We start from the raw sequence: 20,262 nt of genomic DNA, 5'->3' as shown, positions 1-20,262 counted from the left end.
CCATCAATTGTAGCAATCAATAGTTCTCTAATTCCGCGCTCGAGCAGCAATAGTAGAACTTACACAGTACGCCGTACTTAACCGCTGCTGCGGAAATCGGGTTGGGTGCTGGGCCGTCCCGAATCCGCATCAAGCCGCATGTCCGGGTCGGGTTCGGGCCGAAAACGGCGACCTTTGGTCACGTTATACGCTAACCAACTCAGGTTAAGCGCGTTTTAGCCCCTGAAGCTAGTCACGTGATCTACATCAGATGGTCATCGCGCGTTTTGCTGTCCTTCTGGACAATCCCCAAGAACAAACGTCGGAGAGACTTCTCCAGAGCTTGTTCTTCTCTGAGATCGTTCCTGTTGTACTTTTTATCTCCTCTTCTCTTCTTTTCCGGCTGGATTCCTCTTTTTTAGACCCGTCGTTCCTTTCCGATACGTGGCACCGTCGATACCCTTGTCGCGTCTTCCCCTATCTCAATAACACGCTTTTCGCGTCGGCCCAAGTATTCGCACCTGCCACTTTCCGCTGCTTTCGATGCGATATCTGTCGTAATATTAATCAACGATGGAGGTCGCCTCTCTAGGGGTCACAGAGAACGGCCTGGCTGCGCCGGCCCAGATGCCCTCGATGGATCCAAACATCGTGGTTCAGTATGTTTCGGAGGTTTTGCGGGTGACACTGGGAGCCTCCAAACGAGATCTGGAGGGCCCTGGCAGTCTGTTTTCAAAGGCGAAGTACCAAGAGACCGTGCAGAGATGCACGCGCTTCGCCTCTGACGCGCTGGCCGCTCTGTATGTTCAGCAAGATATTATCGCTGCAGAGGAATCCAACGGAACAGAGGACAGTGATGGTACGTTAATTGATTTCTGAATCCGGGTCTTTTGGCCGAGTTCATCTAACCTTGATTGTTGTGCAGCATCGCCAGCCCGATACACTTTCACGCTGGCGTCGGAGATCTCGTTCTCTTCGACAACCGTTGCCTCCGTCGTCTTCTTCAAGCGTCCAGGACCTCTCGATCCGACAATGCCCATCTCGACGCAGGTCCAAGTAACAAATTTCCCGGGAGTTCGGGCCCTCAGTAATGCGCAATCCCAGCAAGGTTCCCCTATCTCTCCTTTCGAGATCCTGCAGTCCCTAGTGCAAAACACTCTCGGTCCCTACTTCGAAGCTTACACCCGTGGCCAAGAATCGGCAAACGGGATCAAGCAACGGCCCGACACAGAAGCCAAAACGGGTGTCCCGGGCGCAAAGAAGCGCATTGCCGAACTCAACCTCGCGCTGCAGCATCTGCAACAGAATGTCGAGATACCTACATTGAATCTTCCGCTGCACGAGATTGTGCAGGCTGCCCTGGACGAGGCCGAGGCGCGGGGAGTTAGACCTTCCGTGGACCTCATCCCGCCCGAAGTTCTTGAAAACAGCACCGTTCTGAACAGCATTCAGAACCATGTGAACGGATGGATCAAGTCGATCCAGACAATCACGAAGATGTCGAGGGATGCCGACAGCGGGTCGGCGAACCAGGAAATCAATTTCTGGCTGTCCATGGAAACGGCTCTCGAGGGGATCGAGAATCAACTACGAAGTGACGGCGTTCAGCTCACGATGGAGATTCTCCGGCACGCTAAACGATACCAGGCAACGCTGAGCTTCGTCGCTGACACTGGCCTCCGAGAAGCTATGGACACAGTGCAGAAGTACAACCAATTAATGCGTGACTTCCCACTTGATGAATTGTTGTCGGCCACCACCTTGCAGAAAGTACAGGAGTCACTGGGCTTGATCTTCAACCATCTGAACCGAAAACTGAAAATCTCCCCGTATCCCATTAAGAGAGCCCTGGCTCTAGTCGAAGCTATCTCGGGAGACCTGGATGCCCAAATTCACAAACTGCTGAATGGTCGGACGATTATGCACCTCGACTACCGAGAATTCCGCTCGTTGATGAAAACGTGCAGCGCCATCTGGCGCACATGGGACGAGAATGTCAAGGAGTTCACTAACGTTAGTCGGGATGCGTCGAGACGCCGTAATGAGAAATTCATTCCAATTAAAATCAACCCCCGACACACCAAGACTCAGGAACGTCTCAAGTACATCAACACATTCCGCGTGAACCACGAGCAGTTGCAGAAGACCATTGTCAACGTGTTGGGTCCTAAGTCCAACGTGAACGCTGGTGGGACAGACGCGGATGGAGCCGTGATCGTGGAAGAGATCGGTGACGTTGATGCCGTCGAGGAGGTCGCGAAAGCCTACGCCGCTTTGAAGGACGTCGACGTCCTTGATGTCTCCGAGCAAGGCACTCAAGCCTGGATCCAGGCAGAAATCGCGTACAATGAACGCACATCGCGCGTTGAGAACTCCATCATCGCCCGACTGCGCGATCGCCTGGCTACAGCGAAGAATGCCAATGAGATGTTCCGCGTCTTCTCCAAGTTCAATGCTCTCCTGGTTCGTCCAAAGATTCGAGGTGCCATTAGTGAGTACCAGACAACATTGATAGAGAACGTCAAGAGGGATATCTCCGCCTTGCACGAGCGTTTCAAGCACCAGTACGGTCACTCCGAGGCCCATGCCATGGCTCAGTTGCGGGACCTTCCTCCTGTATCAGGAGCCATTGTCTGGGCTCGGCAGATAGAACGCCAACTAGACGCCTACATGCGCAAGGTGGAGGATGTCCTTGGCGAAGACTGGCACCTGCACGCCGAGGGTCAGAAACTGCAAGCGGAGAGTAACCTTTTCCGTAAGAAACTCGACACCAGACCGGTGTTCGAGTCTTGGCTTCACGATGTTCAGCGGAGACATATCACCATCTCCGGCCGTTTGTTCAACATCGTCCGCAATCGAGCCGCTGGGAACACTCTTGAACTGACGGTCAATTTCGACGCCCAGATCATTGCACTATTCAAGGAGGTGAGGAACTTGATCTGGCTGAACTTCCAGGTTCCACACGCCGTGAGCAGTATTTCCAAGGAGGCCAAACGCGTATATCCATATGCGATCAGTTTGATGGAAACTGTCCGGACCCTGTTGCAGACCACCCGCACTATCGCTACAATGACGGACGTGGCGATCTTGTTGAGCGGTTACCAGAATGATGCCCAGGCCATGATCGCCAAAGGTATCCCGCTGCGATGGGAGTCTTTTGTGCATTCATACGAGCTCCATGTGAAGCAATCTGCTCTGGCAAACGGAGCGATGGACCCCTCCTTGGGCAGTAGAGGCGAGAGTAAGCACGTCCAATTCGTGCGCGAATTCGCCAGCTCCGCTTCCGTCTTGCAGGCGAAGACGGCGACATTGGCCAGTATTAGTGAGAGCATCCAAAAAGCGATACTGGAGCTGAAGACATGTCCATACGATGCGGCGAGCTTCCGTCAGCGGCTTGATTCCATTCAGATTGCTGTCGATAAGCTCAACCTGGAGAATTACGTCAATCTCGATTATTGGGTGTCCAATCTGAATCTCAAGATCGAGGAAATTCTCCGCGAGCGGCTGCGTCGGGCTATCCGTGTCTGGATCACGTCATTCCATCAAGCGAAGGATGACTTGAAGTCGAAGCGAATCTCGTTCCAGGAGCCCAATGAAAACTCAACCGCAACGGAAACAGAGACCGAGATCTACCGTATCGAGTTCCCCAATCTTGTCCACGAGATCTCGATGCGCAACCAGGTGCTCCATCTCGATCCGCCATTGCAGTATGCGCGGGCCAGTTGGTTCACCCACTTCAGTCAGTGGTTGGGCGTGATTTGCAATCTGGAGAAAATCAAGTCGTCGCGGTATCAAATCTCCATTGACGTCGACGAATCGCAGCGCGCGGACACCTTTGGCAATCTCCCGCAACACTGCACCGACGAATTGACTGAGGTCTATCACACGATAGAGGGCCGACTGGAGGAAATCTCCAGCTACGTTGACAAGTGGCTGCAGTTCCAGTCGCTTTGGGATCTTCAGGCCGAACGAGTTTACGAAATCCTGGGGGACAACCTCTCCCAATGGCTGCAGCTTCTACAGGAAATTCGCAAGAGCCGGGCCACTTTCGATACCTCGGAAGTCAGTCGATCTTTCGGCAACATCACGATCGACTACGAGCAGGTTCAAACGCGTGTCAATGCTAAGTACGATCAGTGGCAGCATGAGATCCTCCACAAGTTCGGCGCAAAACTTGGCAGTCGTATGCGGGAAGTTCACTCTGAGATTGCCGCCGCCCGCCAAGATCTCGAGGGCCAGAGCCTCGAGGCTTCTTCCACTGCACATGCAGTTTCCTTCATCACAATCGTCCAGCAGTGCAAGCGAAAAGCGAAGGTGTGGGAGCCTCAGGTGGAACTGTTCCGTCAGGGCCAGACCACGCTTTCCCGTCAACGATATCAGTTCCCCTCGGACTGGCTACATGTTGAGAACGTCGATGGCGAATGGGCGGCTTTGAATGAGATCCTCGCCCGCAAGAGCAAGATTGTTCAGGATCAGACTGAAGCTCTCCGTGCAAAGATTGCTGCCGAGGACAAGGTTATCAATGACAAGATCGCGGACATCATCAACCAATGGAACGAAGAGAAACCCGTATCGGGTACCATCCCTCCGGAGGAGGCCTCGCAGACGTTGAGTTCCTTCCAGTCTCGGCTTGAAGCCCTCCAGTCGGAGTACGAAATGGTTTCCAAGGCCAAAGAAGCTCTTGATCTTCCCTCGAGTGGGGAGTCAGTTCTGCCGACGATTCTGGAGGAAGTACAAGACTTTATGTCAGTTTGGGCCGCTTTGTCCACCATCTGGAAGAGCCTGAACGACCTGCGAGATCAGCTTTGGACCAGCATTCAGCCACGGAAGCTCCGGCAGTCTCTTGACAACCTCGTGAAAATGACCAAGGAGATGCCGAGCCGGATGCGACAATATGCTGCATTTGAACACATCCAAAACGTCCTCCGGCAACTTCTGAAGGTCAATCCGCTGCTCTCAGACCTCAAGTCGGAGGCCATCAAGGAGAGACACTGGCAGAAGATTTTCAAGACCCTCAAGCCCGGCAAGCGGTTTTCGCAGGTGTCGATGACTCTCGGAGACGTTTGGGATCTTAACCCGGCAATAAGCGAGTCGGTCATCCGGGACATCATTGCCCAGGCCCAAGGTGAAATGGCTCTCGAGGAGTTCCTGAGACAAGTCCGTGAGACATGGCAGAATTACGCCTTGGATTTGGTAAACTACCAGAACAAATGCCGACTGATTCGCGGTTTCGATGAGCTCTTCGCGAAGTGCAGCGAAAACCTGAACTCTCTACAGGCCATGAGGCATTCGCCGTACTACAAAGAGTTTGAAGAGGAGGCCTCGACGTGGGAGGACAAGCTCAACCGGGTTCATGTACTCTTCGACGTCTGGATCGACGTCCAGCGCCAGTGGGTGTACCTTGAGGGCGTGTTCTCTGGGAACGCCGATATCAAACATCTCCTCCCTCTGGAATCGGCACGCTTCCAGAACATCAACTCCGAATTCTTTGCAGTGATGAAGAAGGTCTACAAGTCGCCCTTCGTGCTCGATGTTCTTGCGATCGAAGGCGTCCAAAAGTCGCTCGAGAGACTGGCTGAGCTGCTCCACAAGATCCAGAAAGCCTTGGGTGAATACCTAGAGCGTGAACGCGTGTCCTTCCCTAGATTCTACTTTGTTGGTGATGAGGACCTCCTGGAGATTATCGGTAACAGCAACGATACTGTTCGTGTGGCCAAGCATTTCAAGAAGATGTTCGCTGGTCTCTCAGGGCTTCTGATGGATGATGACAATAACATCGTTGGTTTTACGTCCAAAGAAGGTGAGGAAGTTCGGCTGAAGCGTGAAATCAACTTGGTCAAGATGCCGCGGATCAACGATTGGCTGTCGGCACTGGACAACAACATGAAGTCCACTCTGGCAGAGCTGTTGGCGGAGGCCATCGAGCAGTTTGAGCCTATCTTCCACAGCTCCGAGGTGGACCGAACCGCCTTCAATGATTATCTGGCCAACTATCCAGCTCAGATCGTTGTCCTTGCCAGCCAGGTGGTTTGGACACAAGCAGTTCAGAAGGCTTTGGAAGAAGGGGGCGGCAACCTGTCCGCTTTGTACGATGCCGAGGTCAGGATTCTAGAGTTACTCGCTGCCACTGTCTTGGGTGAGCTGGACGCCATCACCAGGAAGAAGTGCGAGCACCTCATCACTGAATTCGTGCACCAACGCGATGTAATCGCGAAGCTGATGAAGTTCAACGCCTCGTCTCCAACTCATTACATGTGGTTGCTTCAAATGCGTTACGTGTACAAGAATGAAGGGGACTTCCAGCAACGTCTTACCGTGCAAATGGCAAATGCTAAGTTGGAGTACGGTTTCGAATATCTCGGCGTTCCCGAGCGTCTCGTCCGAACCCCCCTTACCGATCGTTGTTTCCTCACATTGACGCAAGCCCTATGCCAGAAGCTGGGTGGTTCTCCTTATGGACCCGCTGGTACCGGAAAGACGGAATCCGTCAAGGCTCTCGGCTTACAACTTGGTCGCTTCACACTGGTCTTCTGCTGCGATGACACTTTTGATTTCCAGGCTATGGGCCGGATTTTCCTTGGTATTTGCCAGGTCGGTGCCTGGGGCTGCTTCGATGAATTCAACCGTTTGGAGGAGAGGATTCTGTCTGCTGTCTCGCAGCAAATCCAGAATATTCAGATTGGTCTCCGCAAGGGCGGCGAAGACGAGAAGGCACAGATCGAGTTGGTCGGTAGACGCCTCAAGGTTCATCCCAACACCGGAATTTTCATCACAATGAATCCGGGCTATGCGGGCCGTTCGAACTTACCAGACAATTTGAAGAAGTTGTTCCGAAGCGTCGCCATGTCGAAGCCTGACAAGGAGTTGATTGCTGAAGTCATGCTCTTCTCGCAAGGGTTCAAGCAAGCGAAGGCGCTGTCAAAGCAGACCGTGCCGTTCTTCGAGCACTGCGCGACAAGACTGTCGAAACAATCCCACTACGATTTTGGTCTCCGTGCGCTGAAGAGTGTCCTTGTCAGTTCAGGCGGCCTGAAACGTGCGCGTCTTGCCAACTCGGATGGAAACCTGGGCCCGGATGAGATCATTGAGCCACAAATCATCGTGCAGAGCATCCGTGAAACTATTGCGCCTAAGTTGATCCGTGGAGATGTCGAGATCATGTTGCAGCTGCAAGCCGAGGATTTCCCTGGCGTCGAATACGTCCCCGCGGACTTCGAGAAGTTGACACAAGCCATCCGCGATATTGCCAGCGAGAATCACTATGTAGCAAGCGAAACATGGATCACCAAGGCGCTGCAACTGTATCAAATCCAATGCATCCATCACGGTGTCATGATGGTCGGTCGATCTGGCTCTGGTAAATCCTCGGCTTGGAAGGTGTTGTTGCAGGCGCTCCAGCGTGTCGAGGGCGTAGAAGGTGTCTACCATGTCATTGACTCCAAGGTCATGTCCAAAGAGGCGCTATACGGCAACCTTGACAGCACGACGCGCGAATGGACCGATGGACTGTTTACCGGCATCCTCCGAAAGATTGTGGACAATCTCCGAGGCGAGGATTCGAAGCGCCACTGGATTGTATTCGATGGCGATGTCGATCCGGAATGGGTCGAGAATCTGAACAGCGTTCTGGACGACAACAAACTATTGACTCTGCCGAACGGTGAGCGTCTCAGCTTGCCGCCCAACGTGCGTATTATGTTCGAGGTCGAGAATTTGAAGTATGCGACACTCGCTACGGTCAGTCGCTGCGGTATGGTCTGGTTCAACGACGACACGGTCACTCCATCCATGATGGTCACCAACTACGTCGAGTCGCTGAAGACGAAGGCGTTCGAGGACTTGGATGATGACGCAGTCCCTGCCGGTCAAGCATCCGCCAAGACGCGGGCGGCTCAGGATATGATCTCAGACTTCTTGCAGCGATTCCTGCAGGGAGATGAGCTCATCTTCAAAGCGCTTGAAGAGTCGCACAACTACAACCACATCATGGAGTACACCAACATTCGTGCGCTGAACACGTTCTTTAGCCTCCTGAACAAGGCCTGCCGGAACGTACTCGAATACAATATTCAACACCCTGAGTTTCCGCTGGAGCCTGAGCAGGTCGAGTCCTACATCTCCAAGAAACTGTTGCTCGCCCTTGTTTGGTCGTTCACGGGTGACTGTCCACTTGGCGACCGAAAGCGCTTTGGCGAATATCTGGCTGCTTTCTCGACCATCGATCTTCCGCCACTGGGCGACTCGTCGTCCTTGATCGATTTTGACGTTGCACTGCCCAAGGCAGATTGGGTTCCTTGGCAATCGCAGGTGCCGTCGGTTGAGATCAACACACATTCCATCACTCAGACAGACGTTGTCATCCCGACCTTGGATACTGTCCGCCACGAGGATATCCTCTATTCATGGTTGGCCGAGCATAAGCCCCTGGTGCTCTGCGGTCCTCCAGGATCTGGCAAGACCATGACCCTCTTCTCTGCTCTACGGAAACTGCCCAACATGGAAGTTGTCGGCTTGAACTTTTCTAGCGCCACGACGCCAGATCTATTGATCAAGACCTTTGAGCAGTACTGCGAGTATCGGAAGACTTTGAATGGCGTCGTCATGTCACCGAATCAGATCGGACGCTGGCTTGTCATCTTCTGCGATGAAATCAACTTGCCGGCCCCCGACCGCTACGGAACACAGCGTGCAATTTCCTTCCTGCGCCAGCTGGTCGAACAAAATGGATTCTGGCGGACGTCTGACAAGACTTGGGTCACCCTTGACCGTATTCAGTTTGTCGGTGCTTGTAACCCTCCGACGGACGCCGGTCGTACACCAATGGGCGAGCGATTCTTGCGCCATGCTCCGGTAGTGATGGTCGACTACCCGGGCGAACTGTCCCTCATGCAAATCTACGGCACCTTCAACTCGGCTGTCCTGAAGGTCATCCCAACACTCCGTGGCTACTCCGATGCTCTTACGAAGGCAATGGTCCAATTCTATCTGGAGTCCCAGTCCCGGTTTACGCCCAAGATTCAGCCTCACTATGTGTACTCGCCTCGTGAGCTCACACGGTGGGTACGCGGTGTGTACGAATCCATCAAACCACTTGAAAGCCTCACACTGGAAGGACTGGTCCGTATTTGGGCGCATGAAGCTCTTCGTCTGTTCCAGGATCGTCTCGTGCATGAAGAAGAGCGTAGATGGACAGATGAGGCGGTTAGACGCATTGCATTGGAAAACTTCCCGACCATAGATGAGGAGAAGGCTCTCAAGGGCCCGATCCTGTTCTCGAACTGGCTCTCCAAGAACTATGTGCCGGTCGAACAAGAACAACTGCGGGAATTCGTCAAGGCCCGGTTGAAGACCTTCTGCGAGGAAGAAGTCGACGTACCGTTGGTGCTCTTCAACGACGTCCTTGAGCATGCACTGCGCATTGATCGTGTATTCCGGCAGCCTCAAGGACACCTCATTCTCATTGGAGTAAGCGGCAGTGGCAAGACAACCTTATCGCGATTCGTGGCATGGATGAATGGTCTCAAGATCTTCCAGATCAAGGTTCACGGCAAGTACTCGTCTGAGGACTTTGACGAGGATTTGAGGACCGTGCTTCGTCGCGCTGGTTGCAAGGGCGAGAAAATCTGCTTCATCATGGACGAGTCAAACGTCCTAGATTCTGGTTTCCTCGAGCGGATGAATACCTTGCTTGCCAACGCCGAGGTACCCGGCCTGTTCGAAGGGGACGAGTTCGCATCGCTCATGACAGCCTGCAAAGAGGGCGCGCAACGCCAGGGTCTGCTGCTTGACTCCCAAGAGGAGCTGTACAAGTGGTTCACACAGCAGATTGTCAAGAACCTGCACGTAGTGTTCACGATGAATCCTCCGGAGGACGGTTTGTCGTCGCGCGCGGCAACCAGTCCGGCCCTTTTCAACCGTTGCGTGCTGAACTGGATGGGCGACTGGTCCGACCAGGCCTTGTTCCAAGTTGGCCAGGAGCTCACGCAATCCGTGGATCTGGACAAGCCTAGCTACGTGGCTCCTGATACTCTCCCCGTGGCATACCGTGACCTCAATCTGCCTCCATCTCATCGTGAAGCTGTTGTCAATTCGATGGTGTACATCCATAACTCTCTGCACAAGTTCAACAGGCGGCTGCGGAAACAGCAAGGTCGGACCACGTACCTTACTCCTCGTCACTTTATCGATTTCGTGGCGCAGTACGTCAAGCTCTTCAACGAGAAACGCGAAGACCTCGAAGAGCAGCAAAGACATTTGAACGTCGGTCTCGAGAAGCTCAGGGACACTGTCGAGAAGGTTCGCGACCTTCGTGCCAGCCTTGCAGAGAAGAAGGCCCAGCTGGAGAAGAAAGATGCCGAGGCGAACGAGAAGCTGCAGCGCATGGTCGCCGACCAGCGAGAGGCCGAACAGCGCAAGGCAGCCTCGCTAGAGATTCAAGCTGCCTTGGAGAAGCAGGAACGGGAGGTAGCTACGCGAACCGAGGTTGTGCAGCGCGATCTGGCTGAGGCTGAGCCGGCGCTCAAAGCGGCGAAGGCGAGCGTTGAGACCATCAAGCGTCCTCATCTCACGGAAGCTCGTTCCTTTACCAAGCCACCCGTCCCTGTGCAGCTGACTTTGGAGGCCGTGTGCAGGGTATTGGGCCACAATGTCGAAAGCGGCGATTGGAAAGCTGTGCAAGGTATCGTTCGTAAGGAGGGCTTCCAGAAGAGCGTTGTTGAATACGAACGAGACCGTCCGATGCCGCGTGGCTTGCGTGCGAAGATGAACGAGTACCTCACGCATAAGGATTTCACTAAGGACGCTGTCGAACGTGCCAATCAAGCATGCGTGCCGCTGATGCAATGGGTGAGGGCCCAGGTGAACTATTCGGATATTCTGGAACGCGTTGGGCCACTACAAGACGAAGTGAAGCAGCTCGAAGAGCAAGCCATGGAAGCCAAGGCCAAGGTCCGAGCTATCGAAGAAACGATTCAGGGCCTCGAAGCGAGCATTGCCACGTACAAGACCGAGTACGCTGCTCTGATCAGCGAAACCCAGGCGATCAAAGCGGAGATGAGCCGAGTGCAGTCCAAAGTTGACCGCAGCGTCCGGTTGTTGGATAGCTTGGCGTCGGAGCGAGCTCGTTGGGAGGAGGGCAGCAAGTCCTTTGAAACGCAGATCAGCACTCTTGTCGGTGATGTGTTGATCGCGGCCGCATTCCTGGCATACGCTGGTCTCTACGACCAGCAGTTCCGCAAGGCAATGATGGACGATTGGGCCGATCACCTGGCTAAGTCCGGAATTGCGTTCAAGCCGCACAACCCCATCACGGAGTATCTGTCGAACGCGGATGAACGGCTCGCGTGGCAGGAGAACTCGTTGCCTGTCGACGACCTGTGCACCGAGAACGCCATCGTTCTTAAGCGGTTCAACCGGTACCCTCTCATCATCGACCCATCCGGTCGGATCACGGAATTCTTGCAGAAGGAGAGCAAAGAGAGGAAGCTCACGGTTACAAGCTTCCTGGACGATTCGTTCGTCAAGCAACTCGAGAGCGCGCTGCGGTTCGGAAATCCGATCCTCATCCAGGACGCGGAGCACTTGGATCCGATCCTCAATCATGTCCTCAACAAGGAGTATCAGAAGACCGGTGGCCGTGTGTTGATCCAGCTCGGCAAGCAGGAGATCGACTTCTCGCCGTCGTTCAGGCTATTCCTGTCGACCAGGGACCCCTCTGTTTCTTTCCCGCCGGATGTCTGCAGCCGGACAACCTTTGTCAACTTTACCGTTACTCAGAGCAGTCTGCAGGCCCAGTCGCTTAACGAAGTGCTGAAAGTGGAGCGGCCAGATGTTGACGAACGTCGGACGAATCTTGTCAAGATGCAAGGCGAATTCAAGGTGCATCTCCGCAAATTGGAGAAACGCCTCTTGCAAGCCCTCAATGAGTCGCGCGGCAACATTCTCGATGATGATAATGTGATTGACACCCTGGAGACGCTCAAGAAGGAAGCGGCCGAGATCACAAAGAAGATGGCGGAAACGGAGGGAGTGATGACGGAAGTGGAGAACATCACGCATCAGTACAGCATCATTGCGAAGTCATGCAGCGCAGTGTTTGCGATACTGGAGCAACTACACCATCTCAACCACTTCTACCAGTTCTCACTGCAGTTCTTCGTCGACATCTTCAACTCGGTCCTGCACGGCAACAAGAACCTGGCACAGGAGAAGGACTATGCTGCTCGGGTCCAGATCATCCTGCGGGATCTCTTCATCAGAACCTACCACCGCACGTCCCAGGGTTTGCTGCAAAAGGATCGCATCACGCTGGCCATGCTTTTGGCACGGGCGGCGCCGTTCCCGATGGACAAGGATATCATCGATCTCATTCTGGATCAGGGAACGGAAGGAGTGGACCTGTCGACCACGCCGGAGCTTCGCGACTCGGTGATGGAGCGGCTCTCCAACGTGCCGGTGTTCAAATCCCATGTAGCTTCTGTTTCCGACGAGGCGTGGGAAGCCTTCTTCACGGAGGAATTTGCAGAGAATCGCATTCCAGCGCTGTGGGATGAGGGCACGGAGTCACTCAATCAGCAGCTCCGATCTCTGCTCCTGGTCAAGCTATGCCGTATGGATCGATTCGTGCCGGTAGCGGAGCGGTTCATTGCCGCAGTGTTTGGTCGTGAACTGTTTGAGAGCACTAGCGATCTTAAGGAGGTCGTTGAAGAGGTGACGGCGACGGTGCCTATTGCACTGAGCTCAACGCCTGGGTTCGATGCCAGCTACAAGGTTGACAGTCTGGTTGAGCGGATGAATGCAACGTGCGCAAATATCGCCATGGGTTCCAACGAAGGCGTGGAGAGTGCAGACAAGGCAATCGCAAACGCCGCGGCCACCGGTACTTGGGTGCTTGTCAAGAACGTCCACCTGGCGCCTACGTGGTTGCAGAGCCTTGAGAAACGGCTGGAGTCGTTGAAGCCGCATCGAGACTTCCGGCTGTTCCTGTCGATGGAGATCAACCCGAAGATTCCGGTGAACCTTCTGCGGGCGTCGCGGGTGATGATGTTCGAACAGCCTGCTGGTATCCGAGCCAACATGAAGGACTCGATGTCATCGCTGTCGGCGCGTGCCACGAAACCTCCTGTGGAGAAGGCCCGAGTGTATCTCTTGTTGTCCTTCCTCCATGCAGTGGTGCAGGAACGACTCCGCTACGCACCTAATCTGGGATGGAAGGGCTTCTGGGAGTTCAATGACAGTGATGTGAGTACCTTCCATTAACTCTATCACACAGTGCCGAATACTAACGGGAACACGCAGTACGAGTGCGCGGCGTTTATTATTGACGCCTGGATCCATCAGGTCGCGCAGGGCCGGTCGAACATTGCGCCGCAAAAACTGCCGTGGGACATGATCCGCACGCTGATTACTGAAACATACGGTGGCAAGATCGACGACAACGGGGACTTCCAGCAGCTGTCGTCGCTCGTCGACAAGTTCTTCACCCCGGCGGCGTTTGAAGACGACTACAAGTTGATGTCTGGCGTTGAGAATGACGAGTGCCTCCTCCTGCCGTCCAGCACCAGCTTCCGCGACTTCACCGAATGGGTCAACCGGCTGCCGGAGCGCGAGCCGCCGACGTACCTGGGTCTGCCAGCCAATGCGGAGAAGCTGTTGCTTGTGGGCCACGGCAAGGAAATGATCTCTGATGTGTCGCGCGTGACTACGTTGCTTGATGAGGGAGAGCAGCTGATGATGGAGCCATGATGTTATTTCCTTTGTTCTTTGCTTTTGTATCTGTATTGCTGGGTGGGTTGGCTGTTGAGATTGGTGATCTCTATATACCCTAGATTTCTGTCTGTTGATGTATGCTATGTGTTAAGAGTTCTGTATCAATAACCAGTTTGTAGAATTCGTATATAGCTTTCCAGTCATACAATAGCGTCGTTCTCGATATTTGTCTGCGATCTCGCACATCCACCCAGCTGCTGGTGCATTACGAATATAATATTCACCAATCATTCCCATGTCCTATGGCAGAACAAACACCGAACTCGGTCACCTGCCGCGAGGAGGTAGTATATACATACCACTGTAGAAACCCCAGCAGACATAAACCCCCCACAACCAATCCAGAAATTCCAAAAGATCGTATTATCTATACAATGGCACCTACAGACCCCATCAAACCCGTCAATCAACAATTCTAACCCAAGACATCCTTGTCGTCATCAGAATATAGGAAAATCGCATAATAGTCGAAAAAAAGTGAGACGTCCCAAAATTTCAGGGGCCTGTGGTCTAGCGGTTTATGATGTAACTCTTATATGGTATCTTCTCGCGTTGTAGCGCACGGGGTTCGAAACCCGTTGCGTGGAAAGCGGGAATATCATATGATATGTTAAGATGGCGGTTCGACTCCGCCCTGGCCCATGCCCTGATTCTTTTTCATTTTTTTTTTTTTTTTCCTCTTTTCTTTTTGCGTGGTTTCCTATTTTGTCCCGCCCCTTACCCCGTAGGCAGTTTGAGAATGATTTTGATGGTACATTTATCTTGGAGACGCTCCCGTGAGTTGAGCTACACACCCCTTTATTATTGAATTACGAAAGAATCCATCATTGACCATTGCATTCACCATGAGTACTCGTAGCCAATACTATTATTAGGTCTAGGGACATATACTCATGTTAGTTATCGGCTGTAACTAACCAATACCCAAAACGCCATCGCCAGGATCTGTCGTCGCTATGTACGGAGTACAATTTTTCTCCATCACGAGATGAAGGTGGCTTCAGAGAACATGAAACCCTCTTCGGCGATTTCTTCGTCACCCTGCTTGATCTTCAACTTGAGCCGTTCCTGCGGCGCGTACTGTAATATTGGTCAGCGATTGAAAGATGAGATCTAGAGGTGTTGGTTTTGTTTTTACTCACCTGATAAATGTATGGCTTTGTTCCCGCCACGCTGCCCGCGATGGACTTGATGAAGCCAGGGACCTCCGACATCACGTCGATACGGTCCAACCGTTTGCCCAGCGGCCCTTCGATTTCCGCGTGGAAGGGCTTACTCTCCTTGGTCTGGCCGTCCCAGGTGAATCGGATGACGGTTGGTTCTGGCCAGTCATTTTCCGAGTCTTTTACCGACTCTAGGTGCTGCGCCGTGTTGGTCGCACCGCCGTAGATGACCTCGCCGTCTTTCACGACGGCACCGACGTTCACTACCGTCGAGCCATACGACGGCGGAGTTGTGAACTCCATGATAAACGCCGAATAATTCGGCGACTGGAAGTTGCAAAAGTTCCACCGTGCGGCTACACGAGTATTCACATTTTTGTTAGCCTTTGCTTTGAATAGCATATGGAGGATCTTACCAGCATGATGAGGCTTCATGCCCTGCAGCGCGTGGGCGAAGAACCCGCGACCGGTAAAGTCGTAGGTCTTCTCCTTGGTTGTGATGGTGCCCTCAACCTTGCATCGGGGCCAGAAAGCATGGCGCATGGAGCCCCAGGGGTTCTCCGGGTCCGTGCCAAAGGTTGTGGTGCCGTCCTTGCCAATCACCAAGCCTGGCGCCGTGCGAGTAAAGGTGAGGTTAACCAGGCTGTTCTCATTGACAGCCGACTTGATGGTATATGCCGTGCCGTCCTCGTTCAGGGTCAAGGCCAGATTATCGGCGCCGATCGAGTACATTTCCTCGTCGAAGACGTGGTTATACAGGGTATCCGAGTGCCAAATGTGAGGGGCATCGCCATTGGGGGCGAAGATCTTGGAATTGAACGCGACGGTCGTGTACATTCCCCTATCAACCCTATTGTCAGGCCATCATTCACCTTCAATTCACAAAGTTCCAGTGCTCTTACGCAATGTTGTTGTAGATGACCTGCAAAAACGCCAAATTGCCATTGTCACCCATAGCGTAAAAGGTCTGCGTCTCGACCGAGGTGTACTGCGGAGCTTGCCATTTCATATCCTCCTTCTTCAACTCTGTGTACGGAGTGGTCTCGGCCTGCTTGGTAACGGGCTGGATGGCCTCAGGGCCGTAGATGGGCTCCTGGGTACCGGCAACAGTTGCCAGACTGACGACAATCCGGACATTAGCTCAACAACACTTTGTGCACCCGAGTCGAAGAAACCATACGTCTGCTTGATCCAATTCATTGCGGTTGAGGTTTGTGCGTAAAATCGTTATGAGAGGAGGGGGGCAAAAAGAAAGGGGTGGGCAGCTCTAGATTACAGGTTACTTTGGGGCTCTCTCCCAGTCTTATGCTTGTGACTCGACTCGGTAAGAGTTCTCGTAATCTTTGGATCAATCATCGTGCGCGATTGGTCTACGGACTCTACGCTTGTTACCCTTTTAGGATCACGCTTATGTACAGAGTGCGTCCGAGGAGAAAAGAATCGCTTGTGCAAGCGGGAATTTGGATAGAGCGTAACCGGTTTGCTCGTCTGCCACGTAAGAGTTACTTGTACGGAGTACCTTGCCAAATCAAAGTGAGAGCAAATGGGATGCATGTCCATGATCCCCGCAAGAGGTCATAGCTGACGAGCTTGGACTGAGAGGGGGGTGTGGCGCAGTAAGTGGCTCACCAAACAATATTGTGGCTGGTGAATTAAGAACGGAACGGATAAACCAACTGCCGATTCTTCCCAACTTGAGATCTCGTCAATTCAATCGGAACAGTCGACAGGAGGAGCTTGGATTCCAAACACCGTTCACCATGGCGCGCAAGGCAATGGCCAAGGATCAAATCGTCAAATTGATCGTGGGCGCCGGCCAGGCCAGTCCCAGCCCGCCCGTCGGTCCGGCACTGGGTAGCAAAGGTGTGAAGAGCATGGATTTCTGCAAGGTAATAAAAAAAAAAACACTCCACGAGCAAACAACCTGCACCCATGCGCCATTGCAACGAGTTGAATTAATGGCTGACTGGAATTAATATAGGAATTCAACGCTCGCACCGCACACATCATCCCCGGAACCCCCATCCCCGCCCGCGTCACCGTCCGTCCTGACCGTTCATTCGTCTTCGACCTCCGCACACCGAATACCTCATGGCTGATCCTGCAGGCCGCTAAGGTCGAGCCCCGAAAAGGACGGTTACGCGGTGCGATGAACCCCGGCCATGAGGTCATTGGGAGGATTTCTCTCAAGCATGTCTACGAAATCGCCAAGATCAAGCAATCAGAGACGCGGCTGTCGGGCCTGAGCCTCAAGGGCTTGTGTAAGAGCGTGATTGCGCAAGCAAAGTCGATTGGTGTGGAGGTTGTGCCTTGAGGGATCATCTTTTCTTTCATGTGCCATCGGCTACGATGCTATTACCTTGGTCATTGCAACGGCGTTGGGTCTTGAAGCTTGCTCTCTGCTGTATATGTATTATAGAAGTTGTCTTGCGTGTACGATATGGGACTTGGAACGGGTCACTTTGGATCACAAGAAGTTTCGGTATTTCAATGTCTCCCGCGTCATGGCGTTTCAACCCACCGTCTAGACATACACCAAGTTTATCTACATACATGGCAACACACCGAGCCATCACCTGAACCCCTTTTGCCTTTGTCTTGAGTTCCAGTTCAACGTACGCGATATACTCTTTATCCAATCCTCGCTGCGCCGGCCAGATGGCATTACGTTGGCAAATGGGTAGCGAGAGGCCGCAACAGTAACATAGTCTCCGGGGTGCAGCTCAACCCTATTCGTAGTCAGCAAGAGGAGGTTCCTGACTGAAACGAGATGTGACGGAGCTTACCGCTCTCTTCCATCGAAGCTTGCCCACGACGTTGTCCGCGCGTCGTATGGCACGCCCATTCTCAGTACCATCGTATCCGGAAGGATGATCGGGCGAAACGACAACGTATGCGCGCAAATAGCAGTGACCAAGATCACTGGGTTTTCTGGATGTGAGAGTGAACCTCCCGCTGCCAGATTATACGCTGTTGATCCTGTCGGGGTTGATATGACGACGCCGTCCGCCTGCACGGTTGTAAAATGCTCGTCATCCCCAAATAGTTCAATCGTCGACATCGCTGGCCGACTGTTAGCTCAAAGTCAAAAATAGCCTCGAGGTCATAAAACACATACTTGGATTCGGACCCCGGTCTACGACGACGTCGTTCAGAATTTCAAACACTTTGTCGGGCGTATGGGTCAGACTGTCTCCTACTTCTTCGCCGACCAGCTCTTCTACTAAATCGTTTTGCTTCGGTTTCCCATCCTCGCCAATCTGCGGTTTCCGTTTGGGGTTGCTCCGCATCACCGTGCACTCAAACCGTAGCCGTAGACTGATGATCACACCGTCCCGAAAAGCACTGGTCAAGATATCTTGGTAATTATTGAAGTTGAACTTGGTCAGGAAACCTAGAGATCCTAAAGAAAAGGTGAGCACCGGAGGGACGATGCGCTGGAACAGCCAACTGGTGTACAACACCGTGCCGTCGCCGCCCAAGGTGATCACAAAATCAAAGGTCTGGGGCTTTTCTGTCGCGATTGCGGCGTCCCAGTATTTCAGTCGGTCCTTGGCTGAGGGCTCCTCCTTAAGCAGGCCTTCGCTGTCAAACAGCGGATGATTCTGCATGATATTCTCGACGTAGACCGTGTACGGGTAGTCTCGCTCCGGCGACAGCAGCCACCGAACTAGCTCCCGCGTCAGCGGGATCAACGACTGGTCATAGACCTTTGTCACAACAAAAACGGTCTTGACAGTCAGTTTCAACTTGATGCTCCCTAAACGTCTAGAGAGCTTCCGAACATTCCACGCCATGTCGGAAAGTTGCTTCTTGGTCAGATGGCGTGAATGTACCGCCGTCGGCGTCGTCTGGCCGGCATTCTGAGTCGCAAAATCTACCACAGAGACTTCTTCATTGTCTGACACCTTATTACGCGCCTTCTCGGGGACGTCGCTCAACCCGTCGTCGGGGAGATCGCGGGCAGGTTCTTCGATATCTTCGAGCGAGGAATCCGGAGGTGCCGCCCATTCTCCACTGAGCAGTGAGTGGACAAAACAGGCCGTGTTCCGATCGTATATGAACGATTTCCGGCGTCTTCTGATCCGTGGATCATCGGAGGAGACGAGGGACGACTTGCGACGATGGGTACTGTCGGGACTAAACACAACCTGCTCCCCCCTTTGTTGTCAGGATAGAATGGAGTTGCGGATGGGGGCGCCATGATACGTTACCTCGAGTTGATTCTGCTGCTCAGACTCGCTCGCGTGTTCCCCTTCTGCCTGTCGTGAGTCAGTACGCTTTGGGGCTTGTCAGGCGTTTTGAGCACGTTCACATGCATGGAGAAACGCACAAAGTCCTCGATTGCAAGCCGCGGGCCGGCCGATTGCTCGGTCATAACTCCTTGGTTTATCAATTCCCGTTCTCCTCTGATACCCTCAAGCTGCGAATTAGCACATTGTGCTGGTTCATTGGCCATCGGTCTTCGCTGCGAAGTCGAATCAAAGGTTCTGCTGATTCCATCGAGCTTGGCTGCGGGATGACGTCGGAGTTGGAAATGCTACCTCCGGTTGGGCTGACGGGTCTCTCCATTCCAAACATCTGGACTCTGCACATCAAATCGACTTCCATTTTCTAGACAACTTTATTCTCTAGGGAAACGATACTGTCCAAATTCAAATTTCCACATGTCTTCTTGTTGACTCGGGAGCAAGTTGGTTGCCTAATCCACAAATAACTAGTTGAAGCAGTCTCGTAAACTTGATGATCTGAGTCGCTGCACGTTCCCCTTGGAACCAAGATTTCTCCAAGATACTCGAACAGAAAGAGTATGGACTTGATCTGGGCCCATGAGTGAGCATCGGGAAATACCGCAGGAGGATGAAGCTGCCTAATAAGCTCGGAGACACGTTGGCCAAGGTTTCTGCTCCGTACCGACTCCGGATGTAAAACTACGAGCGTTATGGTGATGCACAGCCTCGAGCCTTTGGCCAGTACTACCTACTGTAGAATGTGCTAGCCTAGGCTGGCACGTCGTAGTCTGTACATAGCCCTGTACAGCAGCCTTTGTGGCCCTAGCCTATCAGCCTGGAATGTATGCTCTATGGTGTATGGAGTGGAGGGGCACTGAACAATGCATGCAGCGTCTCTCCAAAAGCAACATTGTTTAGTGATTCGCTGCACAGCAAGTCAGCAACCAATGCAGGCTATCAATGCAGCTAACTAAGGTTAATCTCTGGTAGGCTGACAGCCTGGACGCGCATACAGTGGGCAATTGAAGTCCATCGGTTATTTTACTCCCCATTGCGGCCGAACCACAACAAACTCTCTGCTTCTTGGAAGATCTGCGAGTTCTCTTTTTCCCACACCAATT

At 53.1% G+C, this 20,262-nt stretch overlaps 4 protein-coding genes and 1 non-coding gene across 5 annotated transcripts; 3 read left to right on the top strand and 2 right to left on the bottom strand.

The window, feature by feature from the left end:
• Positions 1 to 552: 552 nt before the first annotated feature.
• On the top strand, positions 553 to 13,722 carry VTN49DRAFT_5807 (uncharacterized protein; the record flags this gene model as incomplete). The annotated part of the gene is made up of 3 exons (XM_069413905.1): positions 553 to 838; positions 905 to 13,218; positions 13,276 to 13,722. The coding sequence occupies 3 exons, from the start codon at positions 553 to 555 to the stop codon at positions 13,720 to 13,722; spliced, it is 13,047 nt and encodes a 4,348-aa protein (XP_069266031.1).
• A 523-nt stretch (positions 13,723 to 14,245) lies between these two features.
• Positions 14,246 to 14,388, top strand: VTN49DRAFT_t85. The gene has a single exon. It is a non-coding gene; the product is annotated as a tRNA-Ile (tRNA).
• Positions 14,389 to 14,727: 339 nt separating this feature from the next.
• On the bottom strand, positions 14,728 to 16,109 carry VTN49DRAFT_5806 (uncharacterized protein; the record flags this gene model as incomplete). The annotated part of the gene is made up of 5 exons (XM_069413904.1): positions 14,728 to 14,826; positions 14,889 to 15,265; positions 15,326 to 15,750; positions 15,812 to 16,027; positions 16,090 to 16,109. 5 exons carry the CDS (start codon positions 16,107 to 16,109, stop codon positions 14,728 to 14,730), a joined length of 1,137 nt encoding a protein of 378 aa, XP_069266030.1.
• Positions 16,110 to 16,669: 560 nt separating this feature from the next.
• Positions 16,670 to 17,223, top strand: VTN49DRAFT_5805 (mitochondrial 54S ribosomal protein uL11m; the record flags this gene model as incomplete). The annotated part of the gene is made up of 2 exons (XM_069413903.1): positions 16,670 to 16,798; positions 16,891 to 17,223. 2 exons carry the CDS (start codon positions 16,670 to 16,672, stop codon positions 17,221 to 17,223), a joined length of 462 nt encoding a protein of 153 aa, XP_069266029.1.
• Positions 17,224 to 17,481: 258 nt separating this feature from the next.
• Positions 17,482 to 19,287, bottom strand: VTN49DRAFT_5804 (uncharacterized protein; the record flags this gene model as incomplete). The annotated part of the gene is made up of 5 exons (XM_069413902.1): positions 17,482 to 17,638; positions 17,696 to 17,972; positions 18,028 to 19,060; positions 19,124 to 19,171; positions 19,243 to 19,287. 5 exons carry the CDS (start codon positions 19,285 to 19,287, stop codon positions 17,482 to 17,484), a joined length of 1,560 nt encoding a protein of 519 aa, XP_069266028.1.
• Positions 19,288 to 20,262: the final 975 nt, after the last annotated feature.

This window comes from Thermomyces lanuginosus (genome assembly GCF_041956635.1).
Source record: "Thermomyces lanuginosus strain ATCC 200065 unplaced genomic scaffold VTN49scaffold_36, whole genome shotgun sequence".
Classification (NCBI taxonomy): domain Eukaryota; kingdom Fungi; phylum Ascomycota; class Eurotiomycetes; order Eurotiales; family Trichocomaceae; genus Thermomyces; species Thermomyces lanuginosus.
Note: the sequence above shows the minus strand (reverse complement) of the source record. Positions and strands in the feature narration are given on the sequence as shown.